The sequence below is a fragment of the Erithacus rubecula genome (assembly GCF_903797595.1).
Source record: "Erithacus rubecula genome assembly, chromosome: 3".
Classification (NCBI taxonomy): Eukaryota; Metazoa; Chordata; class Aves; order Passeriformes; family Muscicapidae; genus Erithacus; species Erithacus rubecula.
Window position 1 is genome coordinate 57,002,434 of NC_136689.1, and position 16,949 is coordinate 57,019,382.

Here is a 16,949-nt window from a genome sequence, read left to right on the forward strand (position 1 = left end):
GCTTGTTTCACCACTTACAATTCATCCAAAGGGTTCTTTGTAATAGTCAGAATCATCCTTGGCAAAGGTATTTTTGAATGTACCTATTTTTGAACCTACCTACGCTCCAAGTTCAGAGTGTTGTGGCTTTTTGGTTTTGCTTTGTTTTCAAAAAGGTTGATGAAAACCATTTTCCTAAACTGACAGCAACAACCATAACACATGTACAGAAACAAGATAGCAGTCTCATACAGGAAATATTTCTGATTTCGTTTTTATTTTATGAATACATATACAACAGATGCATAATCTTCCATTATCCAGGCTTAAAAGTAACAGGTTGGGGTATTTCTTTTTTTCCAAAATAGCTTAAAGAGGAAAGTAAAAATCAGAATGAAGGAGCTGCAAGGTAGCCAAACCATACATTTGAAAACTTTGCTAAAATTACTGCTGAAATGTGCCTCTGTGTGTGTGTGTGTGCATTGTCCCACACAGTTAAAGCCTCACCCAAGATATTTAGTATATGAATAAAAAAATGCTTTGGCATAATCAGAGACTCCTTCATGCACAGTTTATTGACATTTCTGAAATAATGAGAGAATAAAATCCGAGGATTATATAATATATAATTTCCTCTTCTTGGGAGCAATGTCTTTAAATGCAGTAGGGAAATGGAGCCTGTTGACAAAAGACTTTGCTTCCATACTAAGATGGTTATGTTAGCAGGATGCAAGCAGCTTCATATAGAAGAGATGGAGACACATATGTATATAATGTAAAAATGCTATTTCATATGAGAAAAGAAGATTTTTCAAGATAACATAAAATGAACCACTCTAAGACTAGCTTCCAGCAAAACATTTTGCTTTATTAGTTCTATTTTCTAGCTACAAGTCAAGCTGACATCTGTCGAGCTTTTTAACTTTCCATATGGCAATCTATAAGAAACGTTTCATGCAACATCTACAATGCTAAATACAGGGTAAATAATTGGGATTAAACAGGTGAGGAATAACAAACTATTATAAGGACCAGTAACAGCATATTATGTACATAGAGCCATATTATATTCTCATGTCTTCACAGTAATGTGCAAATGTGACAAATATGGCTTTCATTTTTTTTTTTCCCCTAAAGAAAGTAAGACATAATTATACAGAAGAATGTTTTAAAACACTTAGTTGGATTTCACCTTTTTGTGAAACCTGTTCAGTCTTCATTGCATTGGGGTTAAGGAGCCACCCCAGCTCGGGGGGTGTAGTTCGGATGTGTTTCCAGGAGGGGGCACAGATTCCTAAGGCACAATATTAATGTTAAACATTTTTAATTTAGTCATGCTATTTTACTTAAGCTTCGTTTTTATTTTTTTTTTAATATTTTTTGGTTATGTGAAGTAATAGGTTGTTGCTAGTTATATAATAAGCGGTTGATTGTAAAAAATACAATGTTGAAGGCTACACTACATGCCTACCTGTAGCTCTAGGAACATTAGCTAATCTGAAAACACACTATACAGCGCCAAATGTGAAAGAAACCGAGGTGGGTTTTTGGTAACATCCCTTTCCATACATGTAGCAGAGGGTTATAAGGCTTCTGCGGAATAATAACATTATAACTGAACAAATATTTTACACTCTTCCATAATGGTATTTACAGTTACTATAACTCATATTCTGACATTTGGTAAATAACATGTATCTTGTATGCATCCTTCTTGCCTATCTAAAGTGCTTGCTTAACTGCGTGAGGAAAGAAAATGCATACCTGCTTTAGGTGCAACAAACCCTCAAAGGAAGTAGCTGAAATATTTGCTGTGGATTTGAAATGCATTCTCAGAAGTTGAAATTATTGCTAAATTCAGTGCCCTTACTAGGCAATCATCTATATCATTTGTCATATATAAATATATGCATATATACTAGTATGTATGTACATGCATACACATTCATCTATCATGTAAAAGATAGATTTCAATTTTTTGTCCATCAACCTTTTTTAGTTTGTGCTATTCAACTCACTTGTGCTATGACAGAAGCCGGATCAAAATCAAAATCTTACCATGCTACTACTACCAACCCTATGATTCATTAGCACGTAATAAAGGCAAAATGCAAAAGAAAGCTGAGATGATGATGAATCAGGAGGCTTTTGAAATGCACTGAGAATAAGGCAATAGGCTGTACATTACAGCAGAGGAAAAGCTGAGGAAATTCTGGAATTCATAAACGTGTCTTACTGGAGTGGGGATTGCTCTCCCTACTCTGCTGCAGAGTCCTATGCTTTTTTCCAGTATCACTCTCCAGAATTCAAGCTCTAGAGTTGCTGCACCTACCAACACTTTTAATGGTAGCGAATTCAAAGCTTATTAAAAATGCCCTGATGCCACAACCTGGTAAAATAAGGCACTTCCAGGGCTGTATTCCAGCGGTGCCATGCCAAAAGGATCAGCAATGGGAAGAAGCTCTCAGATTTTGCTGAGTTTCCTAGTTTTGTCCCACAAAATGCGCTGTCTTGGAGCGCACTCCCTCTTCTCTCTTTTGAGATGAATTTCTTCAAAAAAAGCTGTTTCATCAGTTGAAGTTGAGGAGCTACTTCTTTGTAAGCAAGAGGTAAATCTTCAGTTCCTGACATTCATTAAGGTGGAAGATCAGAGTGGTACCAGGCAACGTCTTCAGTTCATTCGGCATCTCCCGACTTGAGGTGACGTGCCAGCCAAGTCAAAAGTGTGTGTTTCATACCAGGCCCACACTGAAAGCTATGAGTGGACATTGGTACTGGAAAGGTCATTCCTTATAATTTCGTTTACTGCAAAGAAAGAAGACAAGAAAAGGAATTGATTAGCATCCTGCTGCTGCAGGCAGTTGTCTTCAGTCCACAACCCCCCTGAACTCGCACTTGTTCCTTGACAGCTTCAGTACAACTCTGAACAGCAAGTGGGACATCACCAGGTAGCTTGTACAGGCTGATCACAGTGCAAACCCAGCAGGATTAACCAAGGTTATTAACATGCTGAATACCACAGAAAACCAGGCATCACAAAATCAGCAGCATCCTGGATCCTTGACTGCATCAAACACACTTAACATTTCAAATTGGTTACAGATAAAACATTTCAATTGCTCTAGAACTGCCTTCAGAAATGTAAAGTCAAAAGGACCACAGGAGATGCTAGAATAATCTACTTTTTCCACAAAGAGAGATGGTTGGAAAGTATGTTAGCCATGGTAGGTACTGGTGGCAGAAAGCTGCCAGTCACTGAACCTGGGTATGTGCAGCTGCAATGCCTAGATAGAATACAACTTCACATGCTGATTTTTTCCACTGTGGGTTGATACTAGAGGCAAAAAAAAAGAGAGGGAACTGCTGCATGCTTGCCCATTCCCTGGAGCTGGTAACATGGTTAAATATACACCCTCCCATCGTGGTGACCAACACACATGGACATGCACTCTACTTCTATCCACACTCTTTACTTCTATCCACACAAACAGATGAGAGGGACAAACAAACGTACAAAACTTTTCCTGGCAAGAGTCAGAAGAGAGAATAAACAAGGTCTGCTATCTCAGCATCAGCCAGTCAAACTGCATCTCCACTGATAAAGTGTTGTTTTCTTTATTCACAAGTCTTCTTTCTTTCTTTTCCCCCCTCCCCTGAAGATCATCAGGCAATACAGTTTCCCACACTCCAATTATGTCCATGTGATTTTTGGCAGATGGACAGGAAATGACTGAACCTGGCAAAGGTCATCAACAGTGGACTACACAACATCCCTTTTATTTCCACTCCACCTCCCTACAGCAACTGCCACCACCTGATTTACACGGAGATAGACAAAATGCCATCAACGGGGCTACCACTGCTTCTGAGTTTCCCTAAAATTGCCAGGACTGGGAAACATGTGCCCACGTCATGGAAGCACCACAGAAAAGCCTGCATTTTCCTTCCCTTGTGGGCTGCTCTTCATAGTAATCCAGATAACTTCATGTGTTTACTGGAAAAGACCAAGCCTCTGTAAAACCAGCTTCCTGAAGCAATTAGTTGGGTACGTTTGGTGTTGGCTTTTATGGCTGTTTTTTTTTTTTTTTTCCCCTGCAGACCTATTGCCCACTTAGTAATTGCAGAACATGAATCAGTCAGGATTTGTGTCACAGGTCCTGGCCACCAAAACCAATTCTACCAATGGATACACACACCATACTTTAGGGAGGAAATATCAGTTGCATTTGTAACCATCTATTTACAGCAGCAAACTAAGAAGTATGGAATAAGCTGTGAAAAGACAAAGCACTTCTTCCTCTTCAGAGTGCTGTGGAGTTCATCTTTAATATTACCAAGCAGCAAAAAGAAACTCAAGTGGCAAGCCCTGCACTGAGGCAAAGGCAGCTCTGCACACCTCTAAACCCAGCCAGAAGTGCCACCCCATTTCCATGTGGCCAGACTCCAGAGAGTTTTAGGGACTGAGTCTCTGCCTTGACTGCAAACAGCACGCTTCTGTGGAATGATTCTGCCATGATGCTTTTGCAAAGATCACTCCTGTGATGCACTTCTCAAGGCACTCTCTGGTCTGCACAAAACCACATGGTGATACCTTCCTGTTTTATGTGACAATGAAAACAAATCCTCCTACCAGCCAGGCAGCATCACAGTTTTGCTAACTATCCCTCAAAGCTTCTGTTAAATCAAATAAAATTAAGATACTAATCAGGGCTATCCTCACTCTTTGTACAGTTACTTACTGCTCAGAAACATTAAACAACGAATCTCCACAGTGGTTCTGTAAAATGTGAACATAAACATCACTGCTATTTCATGCAGACAGGGAGGTGGAAATGTGAAGGGCCTCCCTATCTTAGTCAGGATTAGCACCAAAGCATCTCAAATCTCTGACTAATGCTGTAGCACTTGCTGAGTTACTCTGGCTTTATTCTTCCAGGGAAAATTTCAAAAGCAACAGCCTCATCCTGCCAGCTCATGCTTTCCCCTATTAAAGCATGCAGCAAAGGTATTTTGGAAGAAACCTCATCATCTGAGATGAAGGTCCATCTCCAAAACCGGCTTAGGCACTCAAGATGCTGCCCCTTCCCATCACTGCAGGTACCCTCAGTTGATCCTCTGTCATCCCTACAAGCTGTAGGACACGTCTTACTCCAGATATGACACAACTTTTCCTTTCAGCTGGGAGCCCACCTGCCTTGGCTCAGGACATGACACCGTGGTGCTCCTTGAGTCACACTCTCTACATCTCTCAGTAGCCAAATCAATTTGTCCCCAGCTGAAATCACTTGTATTTTGTTACTGACTCACAGCAGCTTATTGCTTGTTTTTATTTTATATTTCTTAAGAGCAGTGGACTTCTGCTACCTTGATGAGTAAGCCTGGTGTCCTCATGCAACAGCATCTGGCAGCAGAACAACAACAGTCACTAGACAATGTCACCAAGGACTTGGGAGACAGCTGAACCTCAGCCCAAGTGCATCCATTGCCACTGGACATCACAATCAAACAGGTCCAAAACCACCAAGAGGACAGTCAACATCTCTTTCCTCCACAGAGGTGTGTGAACAGTGTGGCTCAGTCACAGCTCTCTTTATTTCACTATTTCATTTGCTGTTTCCCCTTTACCCACTGCAGTGTCAAAAAGGCAAAATATTCCAAATAATGCAGTGGAAAAAACCTACAGAGAAGGACAAGGGTGCACACAAAAGGCCCAGGTGGGGGATACGTGGCAGCAGAGCTGACCCTGCAGCGGCAGCTAGCAGAGATGAAAGGGGAAGTGTGGTTCGAGCGGGCTTTCCCTCACTGCCTGCCCAGACACCTGAGGCTGCAAGCAAAACCCTCTGGTGGGTGGGAATGGGGGAAAACCAGGAGGCAAGCACATTTGAAGTGTGCTGGGTGATGCTTGCTGGGTTTGGCTAGAAGGATGCTCCCTGTTACCCCTAACTGCATGGTCCAGCACTCCCACGAGGACATTTTTTACTTCTGATTTCTGGAAATCAGAAATTTCTCCCCACATCTTTTATTTCTGATTTCTGGAAAATTTGCTTTTTTTTAATAATCAAAAACATGTTAACATTTTTTTTTTGCTAAGAAATGTTTCATTTTGCATCAAATGGAATGTTTTGGACTGCTTTGTTTGACCCCAAACTGATTTTTCTTTTGTTTGGCAAGAAAATATCCATCTTTTTGTAGGCTGGCCCAAGACTGTCCTTCCCAATAGCAAATCAAACCTCTGTTATGGAAGTATGGTACTGCTGCAGCATCCTGTGTGCCCATCCACATCAGTGCTACAACTACCACTCCTGTCAGTTCTTTGGGAAAGAGCATAAGAACCAGCACAGTCCCAGTGGTGCTTTCTCTGGCACATCTTTGCTCTGCTGGAGGACTTCGTGAGCCAGAGGTCTGCATCCTTGCTTCTAATGAACTTTGATGAACTTTCTTCCATTAAGTTTTCTAATAACCTTCTGAACCTGTTTTGGCCTTCACAGTTTCCTGTAGCAATGGGTTCTGCAGTGTACTGATGAGAGGGTGGAAAAAGTATTTTGTTTTTTTCTGTTTTAAATTTGTTCCTTGTAAATTTAATTCATATTTCAAATAAAGGAGCTGTCTGTTGCCTGTTCCCTATCTCCTTTGCCATCTATCCCTTTGGTACCCTCAGTACTCCACTTGATCCTATAGGACCAATGCAGAACTTTCCAGAGAGGCAAGATCCGATCACGCAGATAAAATAATTGGCATTTTTCTCTTGGCTCCCACATTTGTAACAAAATATTTATTATAAAGCTAAGGAGAATTGGCTGGTTGCAGTCTTGAATGCTCAAGTTTTGGCTTATAAGCCTGCTACTATTACAAGAGGATTGTGCATGGTCCACAGAACTGCAGTATTCAGTGCAAGCAGTATTTTGGCCCAGGTTTGAGTTTCAGTCCTGAAGCAAATGCTGGTCTTTGATTCCCCAGCTGCTTGGATACACATCCATTCATGTCTGCAGTACCATTCCAGGAGTAGTTGGGTTTTGAATAAGCACAACATTCTTCAAAGAAAGGTTGTGATGGCTTTGCACTCATTTTTAAAACAACATAAACCTGAGTACAAACAAAGACCCATTTTACAGCCAGGATAGGTGAGATTGAAATGATTATCAGCTCATGGCAGGCCCTACATGCAGATTGGCAGCAGATCTGGGATAGCATGCAAGATGATTAATCTTCAATGCCTAGAGAAGCACAACACTTCCCTTAAAGCACCAGGTTGATCCCTATCAGTCCAAACAGCTGAGTACTATGATTTACAGTGCCTTTGTCATCAGATTTTTTTTTCACTGTTTTTCTGCTGGCTTTGGTGGGGGAGGCCACTGTCGCTTTCATAGCTAACACCTACAGTTCCCCACAATGCCTTCTCTCAACTGGTATTTTCCATTGTCATGTTCAGTTTTTCCACTGACAGAAAAGTAAAAAAATAATAATGCTGAGAAATGCAGGTAACATGTGACCTCTCTACCTGTCAAGGCTTTTGAAAGAGGAACCTTTCCTTTGCTAAACAGCAGATGCCACAGTAGCAGGATGTGGTGAGCTGTTACCCCACATTTTAGTTTAATAAGGAGTTTTTTCCTCTTGTATTTAATTTTGCTTTGAAATGCCCTTGCAATGGAAATTTTTGCTTTACTAATTAGCAAAATCAGTGTCTTACTGATGAACCAGTTTGGGTTCCTGCACAGAACAGGACAACCAGATATATCTGGTACAAATGTGGGTTCCATATATAGATGTGAACTTCATAGGAAATGTAATATTTTTAACATTTGGTAGCTGTACATGGATTCCATCAACTGGCAAGACTTTAAATTTCTGTAGATTTCTGCTTTCCTTGCATCCAACTACTAATATGGATGACAATGTGGCCTTGTGTTTAAATAAAATCCCTGTTCCTCAGAGACAAAGTTCTGCCTTCCAGCCCAGACACTGATTCCACTCAGAGCAAAGAAGTTATGGTGGTGCAGGGAGCTGGGAGAGGGCACTGCACAGGGTTTCCCCAACTGGGGAGCTTTTAGGGGATACAAATAAGAGAGTCTGGAAGACTTCATACTCCTAAAGGTGAATGTTCCCCCAAGAGTCTGAAAAGATGGGAAGTGAGCTGAGAGCCATTGTCCAACTCACAATTATAAAGAGCTGAGTCTACAGTTTTGTGTGAATAGTATCAGTCCAAAAACAAATCTCAACCCTTTTCACTTTGCAAGTAGTAACATTAGGTCTCCAGTTTCTGGCTGGGTGAAGTTGCTGTCCTGTCATAGATGTGGAAGTCAAAGACCATGGTTCCCACAACTTCAATCCATGTCTAAGCAGGAGCCCAGAAAGGCTTGCACAAGTAGTGGAACTCTAGGTTGTACTTACTATTGTGCCCCTTTATGATGCATTCTTCTCTTCCACAAGTGAGCTTTTTGGCTCTTCACTCTTTTTTAATAGACAGAGAGGTGTGATAAGAATTTAGGCAAAAGGACACTCAGGTTTTACATTGAGCTGACACCTTGTGATTCATATGCCCCTGTTGCCCTGTAAATAGCAATGACATCAATTCAGCTTCTTCAGGATGTTTTTTGGTTTCCTTATCAATAGAAAGCACCACACGGCATGTTCCAAGACATCCAGGCATGCAGGGTCACATGAAGTTTCTATCCAAGCTGCCTGACCAACCTTTGCTTGTTATTTCACGTCCACCAGTGTCTGCTGGGGACCACTGTCTCCAGCATGGAGCAGAACTGAAGACAAGAGGCTGAGATTCCGTAACGCTCTCTTGATGAAAACGAACAAATGCAGCCTGCTCTGACTGGTTCTCATGGCGTGGAAAATACAAGTAAGACCAGCTGCACCTTTCAAGCCACGTGTGCGGAAAGCCTGCGGTAAATCGCGCTCCGATTCTGCCGTGTCCGGACAGCAACGCTCCACCCTTCAGGTGCTGTAACTGCACAAGCATCACGATGCATGACTGCAGACCTCATTGGGATGGTGCTTGATGCTGGGCAGACTGCACAGCTTCGGTGTCACAGCCTCCAGAAGGTCTCTCTGGAAGGTCTGAGCAACCTCCAGAAGCAAGTAGCATTCCTGAAAGCAAAACTGCCTTGGTTTGGCTCATTGTTTTTGCCTCCTGGCAGAACTCACTAGCTCAGGTCAAGCCCTACGTGGGTACAATTACAGTGACACCCAGGGATCTCTCCACACAGCTCATTACACAGCGTGGATGTACCCACAAGTGCTCTGAATTTCTGCTGTCACTACTCAGCACACAAAGAGAGCTGGGGACACACAGCTCTGGAGTGACTGCATGAGTCTGACACTGACACCAGGCTACCTGTAGCAATGCTTTGTAGTGTGACGTTCACTTTGCTACCTATAATTATTGCCCTCGGATTTTTTCCACCAGCAGTGATGCCTTATCTTGCTCCATCAGGCTTCTGTGCTCTCACACACCCTTTTTTTAGATGAAATGCCACATATTAGAATCACTGGAGAGGAATTCAAAGTTGCAAATGAATGCAGAGGAAGCCGAAATACAGAAGGAAAGATTTTTTTCTTATCTCCATGTAGAGATTTTATTTTAAGAGAAAAATGGCTAAATATGGATGAATATATACAGTGACTAAAAAATTAAGCTCCTGGTATAAACCATCCATGACTAAAATTCTACAGTTTTTATCATTTCCTCACTATTAATAAGCATCACTACTTTTTGACATATGAAAGCTGCAACAAACAACATAGAATTGTTACTCAATCACAGAAAACATTAGTTTTTTCTTACAGAAACTCTTTTTCCAAAGCTAGTAAGTATTGTCCTGTGAGTGAGGCAAAACATCAGAAAACAGTGATATAAATTTCTGAGGTGCCAGACTGTAATGCAAAACTATAGATCACATGAAAGCTTACTGAATTAAAAACCAAACAAAACAAGTCTTGTGAAGCAGTGGAAAATATAACTTCACACGTTCCATAAAGAAGTCAGATCTTGTATTACCTCAGGTGTCCTGGATGTGTTTAAACCTTAAACTTATTTTTATCTGTTTAATCATAATAGGCCACTACCACAGGGCATGCTATTTTTGGAGACAGCGAATAGGACAGTGGAGCAAGTGAGCGACAACAAGTAGCAGGTTTTAATAAAACATGATCCTCCCATAAGAACGTCAGCTTGGCACCAAGGAAGGTATTGTTGTGCATGACAGCCATTACCACTCGTTTTCCTACCTGCTCTACCCTCTGCCTTTTTTAGTTTGACAACTCCAAGTCTCCCAGGGTGGCTGCACTGCGGAGGGCTAATGGGAAAGGTTCCATGTAGTGTGATGACAGCACTGTGCTGCAGCAATTTAACTGGGGCTCTTGAACAGGTGCCCAGACTAAATGAGTCCCATCCTATCACACCAAGATTTCTGGGTTTTGATTTTTTTTTTCATCCCTCCCATATGCAGCCCTGGAAACGCCCTGCGTCTCCTGCTCTGCAAACACTTAGGGATGAATTCCGCGGCTGCTGGAAATTAGCGCAGGAACCAGCAGAGCTGCAGTGATTTCTAATACACTAGAGTCTAAACTTCAGCTTGTTTTACTCTTAGCTTGATGATGGCTTCACTCTATCTGATTTGCCCTTTTTGCCAAAGCATCAGAGACTCCAGAGGAATTTCAGGCAGCCCTCACTGAGGCCAACCTTGCCGGGGGAGACGGGGATTTGGGCTGCGCAGAGGCTGCAGGATCTGCCCCAGTATGATGCAAGCCTCATCTGACACACACATACACACACGTGTGAGGGTAAGGCTGGGCAATGAACAAATAAACCACATTTTAACCAAAATGATGTGTTTACGTTCCTAAGAGCATCTGTAAGGGAAACAAAACAGACATATTTTACATTTTACACAGAATTTCCACATGATAAACTACACAAATGTTACCTCAGGCAGCCAAAACCTGAGGTCAGCACTGGTGGAAGCTTTGTGGGTACCAGCCCAGAAGGAGTAAGGAAGACCATGCACCCCTTTGCCACAGACAACAAGAATTTTCCCTGTCACAAGCAATACTGTAATGCCAATTGGTCCTGGTGAAGAGTTCTTCTTTTCAATCTAGTGCCCAGCAGTGAAGCAGTGCTGTCAGACCCTGGCATGCAGCACTCATGAGTCGTGCCCTGAAGCATGACAAGACTAGAAACAAATTTTAAGCAATCATGCATTTGCCTATTTTTCTAGCCTCCAGGCATCTCTGGCAGTGTTAAATCGTGAATGTCACTGAAATGAAACTTCCTTTTTTTGTCTTTTTACTTTCATATTCCTGATCCCATCTCTCAAGGTTTGCTGTACCTCACAACTAGTTGTCAACTGAAGCATGGATGACACTTGAGACATGAGGCTCTCAAAGTATCCTATGGCTAGAAAAGCAAGGTTAAAGCCCACCTGATGGTCCCAAGGGCTGTCAGCTTCCAAGATTCACCAGCAGTGAATGAGAGAGGGGGAGTAGGACTGGACCATGTCACAAAGCTCTGAGCTTGATGCTGACTGCTGCTACTTGGAGACTTCATGCCCTGCCAAAGGAGCATCCCAAGTGCAGGCACCCAGCTGAACACTGGTGGTTTCTGCAGGCAGCTGACACCAACCTTTAACACACACCTCACACAGCCATCTGAATCAGGCCAGACCTTTCTACATAACATAAGAGAGGGATTTGCTCCACATGCTGGAAAAGTGACAGATTAGCTCTAGAAAAAAAAACCAACATCTAGGTGTGCAGGAGGGAAAAAAGAGAGCAAGAGAAGGTCCATAATCTCTATGGCTTACTGATTTCAGAGTTTAAAAAAAGCCAAATAAAGCTGAATTCCTCTATCGATTATACAATTATTAATCTTTTTAGAAGCTTTTCCAACATTGCACATAATGAGCAATTCATCAAAGCATATTAGGTGCCACAGAAGTTGCATTCAATATAAAGGGGTCATTAAGTTTCTTGTAATTGCACATTACTGAAGCTTTCGTTAGTTCTAAATCAAATCAATGGGATGTGCATGTATGCTCTTTAATTGACTTTATGTAATAATAGTGTGGCCTGTAGTGATCCTCTGGAATCCTCCAAAATGAGCCACCTTCCACTGCTGTTCATAAAAAAACAGCTTGTGTGCAGCTGGGTATATCCAGTAAAGCAAAGAAACAACAAATGGAGGAAAGAAAGAAGCACCTCAGGTCACACAGCAGTATCTGCTGAGTGGCCTTTTTCTTCCATGGGTAGAGAAAGGCCAAGAGACTTTACTCTTCTTCCACTCAACCAGCCTCAAAGTCTGATGGACTTGAGCAGGAGTAACATGGTCTCAAGAATGGAAATGTCCTGGAGATAGGTTAAAACAGGGTCTACACATGATCTGTTTCTGAGAAAGAAGCATTTGGTTGTTTTTTTGTTGTTGTTTTTTTCTTTTAATTGACCCAACTTGCCCTATAATCATCACCATATGAACATCTCTTTCCCTTACAGCCCTTTTAATCAGTCAAGTGCATGCCAAACAGAAAAGATCAGTGCCATTATTTGCATCACCCAGGAAAGAGGGCACCTAGGCAGGGACAAAAAAAGAGGATACCTCTGTGTAGACCATACACAATGTGCCTATGACACAGCAGCTGGCCACTGCTGGGACACATCTGTGCCTTGTCTGTGTGGAGGCTGAGCCTTGTTTGGTAACCTTCATAACCATGAAGTGACTCAGTGAGTGGCCACATGCTGCTGAATGGAAGAGAAAGGTTGGGTGGGGCTAATAAAATTTTTATGAGCTTGATAAGGGAAAAGAAATCCACCTATGAGCCTGATGGGGACTAGGCTGGGAAAGGTCATGCTAGCTGGGGAAAATTCTTAGGTGATGGAACACAGCTGCTAATCTGCAGCAGTGGGCAAGAACCTGGGCTGGCTCTGGGAATCTGAACTGCAAAGAGCTGGCAAAAAATGGATGCAATAAAGCTGTCACACAATAAATTTGCTTTTGGCATGATGACCTGGTAACTACCATAATGTGAGCTGTAAGAAATGCCACAGAATTTCATTTCAGCCACGGCAGCATCTATTGCTGGAGAACACAGCAGTACAAAGAGAAGTTCATGTCCTCTTTGGACAAGAGCACTGGCAGCTCTTAATGGAACTTGCATTGGCTTTGTACCACCTCAACTAGGGACAGACCTTTTTATAATGAAACCCCCATCCAGTTTGGCTAGAAAGCTTTGATCCAAAGGCTGATTTAAGTGGACTCACGTTGGAGACACTCCAGTGCAGCTTGGGCCATGATGTGGAAACCCCCAGGGTGTCAGTGGATGCTGTCCCCAGTGTGGAGACGTGGCAGGGAAAACAACTGCACCCAGACTGTTCCTGGATTCCAGCACTCCTTGGATGCTAAAACCACCTACAGCAAGTATCTCAGATTATAGCAGCTGGAAGAATACTCTTATTTGTACGTGATCCCAGTGTGACAGAGCTGCAAACATGACAAAATGTATTTTACTCTTTTCTCCTCTCCCACACGCTGTGCCTAGCTACAGAATGGCTCAAACTTTGGCTGGACTGACAGAGCAATGGCAACAGTAAAATTACCACATGCAGTTGTAAGAATTCAGTAAGAATCACAGCTGGTCTTCCAGGGACGACAAAACCTTCCCCCTTGCAGCTCAGTGCTTGACACAAGAACCCTGCTGATGCTCAGTGCTCCCAACTAGAGAGAAAATTTATTCTGCCCCCAGAACGAAGTACTGCAAACCTGCAGTCAGCACTAGAGAACTAGGAAAAAGGCACTTGAGAGCAGGTGTACAACACTCATCTCTCAAACACACTTAAGGACCTGAAATTTTATTAAAAATGTTTGCATTAGACTTTCCAAACAATCACTACAATATGCATCAGGCTTCTTCTCTGCCTCTTTTTAAGTACCTGGACTTCAAAACCCTTGCTTCTCAATAGCTGCAAAATGACAGTGTGCTTCCATGGCCCAGCACATCCAAACTCCAGCAGGAGTTGGCCTGCACTTTTGAGAGGTGCTCCAGGCAACAAAATGAGTGGAAGAACTTTAACAGTAATTCAAGAGGAGCTTTAAAAATTTAATAATGCTTCAATGAAGAAAACTGGCTGCTTTCATGAGATTTAGTCAGGTCAAATCAGCTTATTCAGAGCAGGAGGTGAACGCATGGAGGTTTGGAAAATCCACACAACTACAGATTGCTTGAAGGGGCAGGCAGGTCCTCTACTCCCTGGAGTGCTCAGACCACAGGACCCAGCTGTGGGCATGCAGATGTGCAACATCTCTCTTCAGAAGTGTCCTTGCAACAAGAGCAACCCAGCAAGGGCCAGCCCTTGCTGAAGACCCTGTGAACCGAATGTTTTTCACTCTGGACTTCTGGGGACATCAAGGACATTCCACTGATGAGATAAAAGAAAAAAGTGCAACAAAGGTTTTGATGAAAGGCTGCTCAAATTGATTGCTGTTTGTGCCACATAACAGCCCTTCTGGTGGACCACACCTTTTGTAAAACACAGTTCCATGAAACAAATTACTATCTCCTGTAACTTCCGTCTACACACATTTCTGAAATACCTTCATTCTGAACTGCTTTGAGAGGAAACATTAAAAAGAATGGAAAGCTGGCAATTAATCAGATGGAAATCTTTGTTTCCATTTTGTAGAATAGAAAAAAAAGAAGAGAGAATTATAAAAAGAATACCCAATATTAACTGCTAAGTAGGGAAATGAAAGATAAGCAGAGGCCAGGGACTGGGAGCACTGGTGCGCTGCATGCATGTACCTGGGCTTGGATGTGGCTCTAAAGGGTGGGTCAGATCTGTGCTTGTCATTCTCATTCAAACCCACATAAACACCTAGTTAGAAACTGGGTTTTGACAGATGAAAATTCTATTTCCTTAAAAACTCACAAAATAAAAACGTTGAAAAGCTTTTTTCAAAGCATGGACGGAAGGCTCTCCCAGTCAAGACACAGAGCAAATATTTACAGGTGCTGGGGAGACACCATTTCCTCCCTTTAGGCTTCAACCTGGTGTCTGCCACATGATTTTATCCATTCAATGAATTTTTTTTCCAGACATCTGCCAAGAGGAAATAACTTCACTGTATTGGGAGTCTGGGAATCCTAGAAAACAATCTTAAATCCATAAAATAATTGAAGTGCAGTTTTACTGAGCTGTTCAGTTCGATTCTGATTTTTACTACAATGTCAACAAGAGTTTAATTTGTTTTAAAGTTTAGGTTCTTAAATCTGAGTGATATACGGTAGTTTACAGCTTGCTGGCAACAGCTACTGTGGAAAAAAAAAAATGGAAAGTGCACATAAAGGCGGTTCTAACTTTGACATTGTGAAAGCAGGGAGCAGTGCCAAGAGCAGCAAACAGCATGGCTTTCCCAATCCTGGCTGGCTTTAGGGACTGCTTGCTATTGACATCAGTCGCTATGGGATACATTTCCCTGCTCTAACAAATCTCATCTGGAGCCTATAATTAAAAAAGAAATGTCTCAAAGTGTAATTTCTTTCCTTAAAACATTTACAGATGTTAACTAGATTGCTAATAGTGTGAGATGTCTGTGGGTGGACATCTTCCTCCTTATCTGCTGTGTCAAAGGGGACAGTTTATTTACTAAAATCAGTCCTAAAGCTAGCAATTTTTCTGCACGCATCTGTGTGTATGGGGGTGGTGGTGTCTTCTTCTCTAAACTGCTTGCTGGATGAACTGTTTGGAGGTGTTTTTCTTTATAGCTTTTTCTTTCTTTTCTTTCAAAAGTCATCTCCAAAGTCAGCCTGATTTTAAAGGTACTCAGAGCGACTAAAATGTCTTTGCTGAGCAGATTAAGAAGTATCCTGTCTGTAAATTAAAATTTTAAAAACAATGGTTGTAATAATAATAATAATAATAATAATAATAATAATAATAATAATAATAATGGTAGTGATGTAAGTTTCCTGTTCCAGTGACTTTCCAACAGTGTCTTTGGCTGGTGCCCCTTGGTAAGCACTGCTAAAAGCATTTACAGGAGCTGCTGGATGGGAAGCTGATCTGCTTCAGACACCCACCGGACATGTGAGGGGGAACACATGAAAAAGGGACGAGAAACACAAGTCCCTGGGGAGGCAAGAAGGGGTTTTCTTGACTGTTGGAGAGGGTGGCAGCCCCAGCTCTGCCATGGAATGCTGCTCCCAGCCAAGCACTCCCCATGCCACATGGCCATGTGGAGCATCCCCCTGGTACCCCGCAGGAGGTGACGGCTGAAACTCTCCTCCCCAGCACACACAGCCCAGACTCAGTTGTCTGCTTGGGCCTTTCCCTCTGTCAACTTCCCCCCCTCTCACTTTTCATTTTCTCTTTTCAACCAGCTTTGATTGGAGCCAGAGCCTGGGGTAAATCAGAGGAATTTCTAGATTTTTCTGAGTGCTGTGAGCTCTCACTGTTTTCCAATACCTACTTCCTGCCATATCTAAAATAACAGCAGCTGCAGGGGCCTGATAGAGAAGAGCTCCAGGGGAGAAATTCTCACAAATGGGGTGGGAACAAAAAAAAAAAAAAAAAGAAGAAAAAAAAAAAGACTTATTAGGGAGACGATAACACAGAGAGCCAGCATCAGATTCATTGTTGGAGTTGATAGCACCATAGGCTGCGGCTGTTGTTGTCAGAAGCAAACAAATCCTGTAAAATGGCCATGGGAATGATAAGTCTTCATGTTTGCTGGGATAACAGAGGTAGCTTTACTGCACTTGTCCTATTGTATGGAGTATCATGCCTTGATTAGCTAATGTCTCTGAGGGCCAGATAAGTGAGGATGAATGTCCTGCCCTAGAAGCTTTCATGCTTTCTCTTTGGCATGGCTATCTATGGAGAGCTGCAACAGAAATCTTTGTACACATACAGAAGGCCCCCTCTTTAGAGAAAAACATCACAGAAAATGGAAACTTGTTGAAATTACATTGTTT

At 42.2% G+C, this 16,949-nt stretch overlaps 1 protein-coding gene across 1 annotated transcript in view; it reads right to left on the bottom strand.

Annotated features, from left to right (window-relative positions):
- Positions 1-228: 228 nt before the first annotated feature.
- NFATC1 (nuclear factor of activated T cells 1) overlaps positions 229-16,949 on the bottom strand; it is a 105,013-nt gene continuing 88,292 nt past the window's right edge. The window contains 1 exon segment of the mRNA XM_079300629.1: positions 229-2,784. Within this exon segment, the coding sequence (XP_079156755.1) occupies positions 2,735-2,784 (50 nt within the window). The 3' untranslated portion in view covers positions 229-2,734.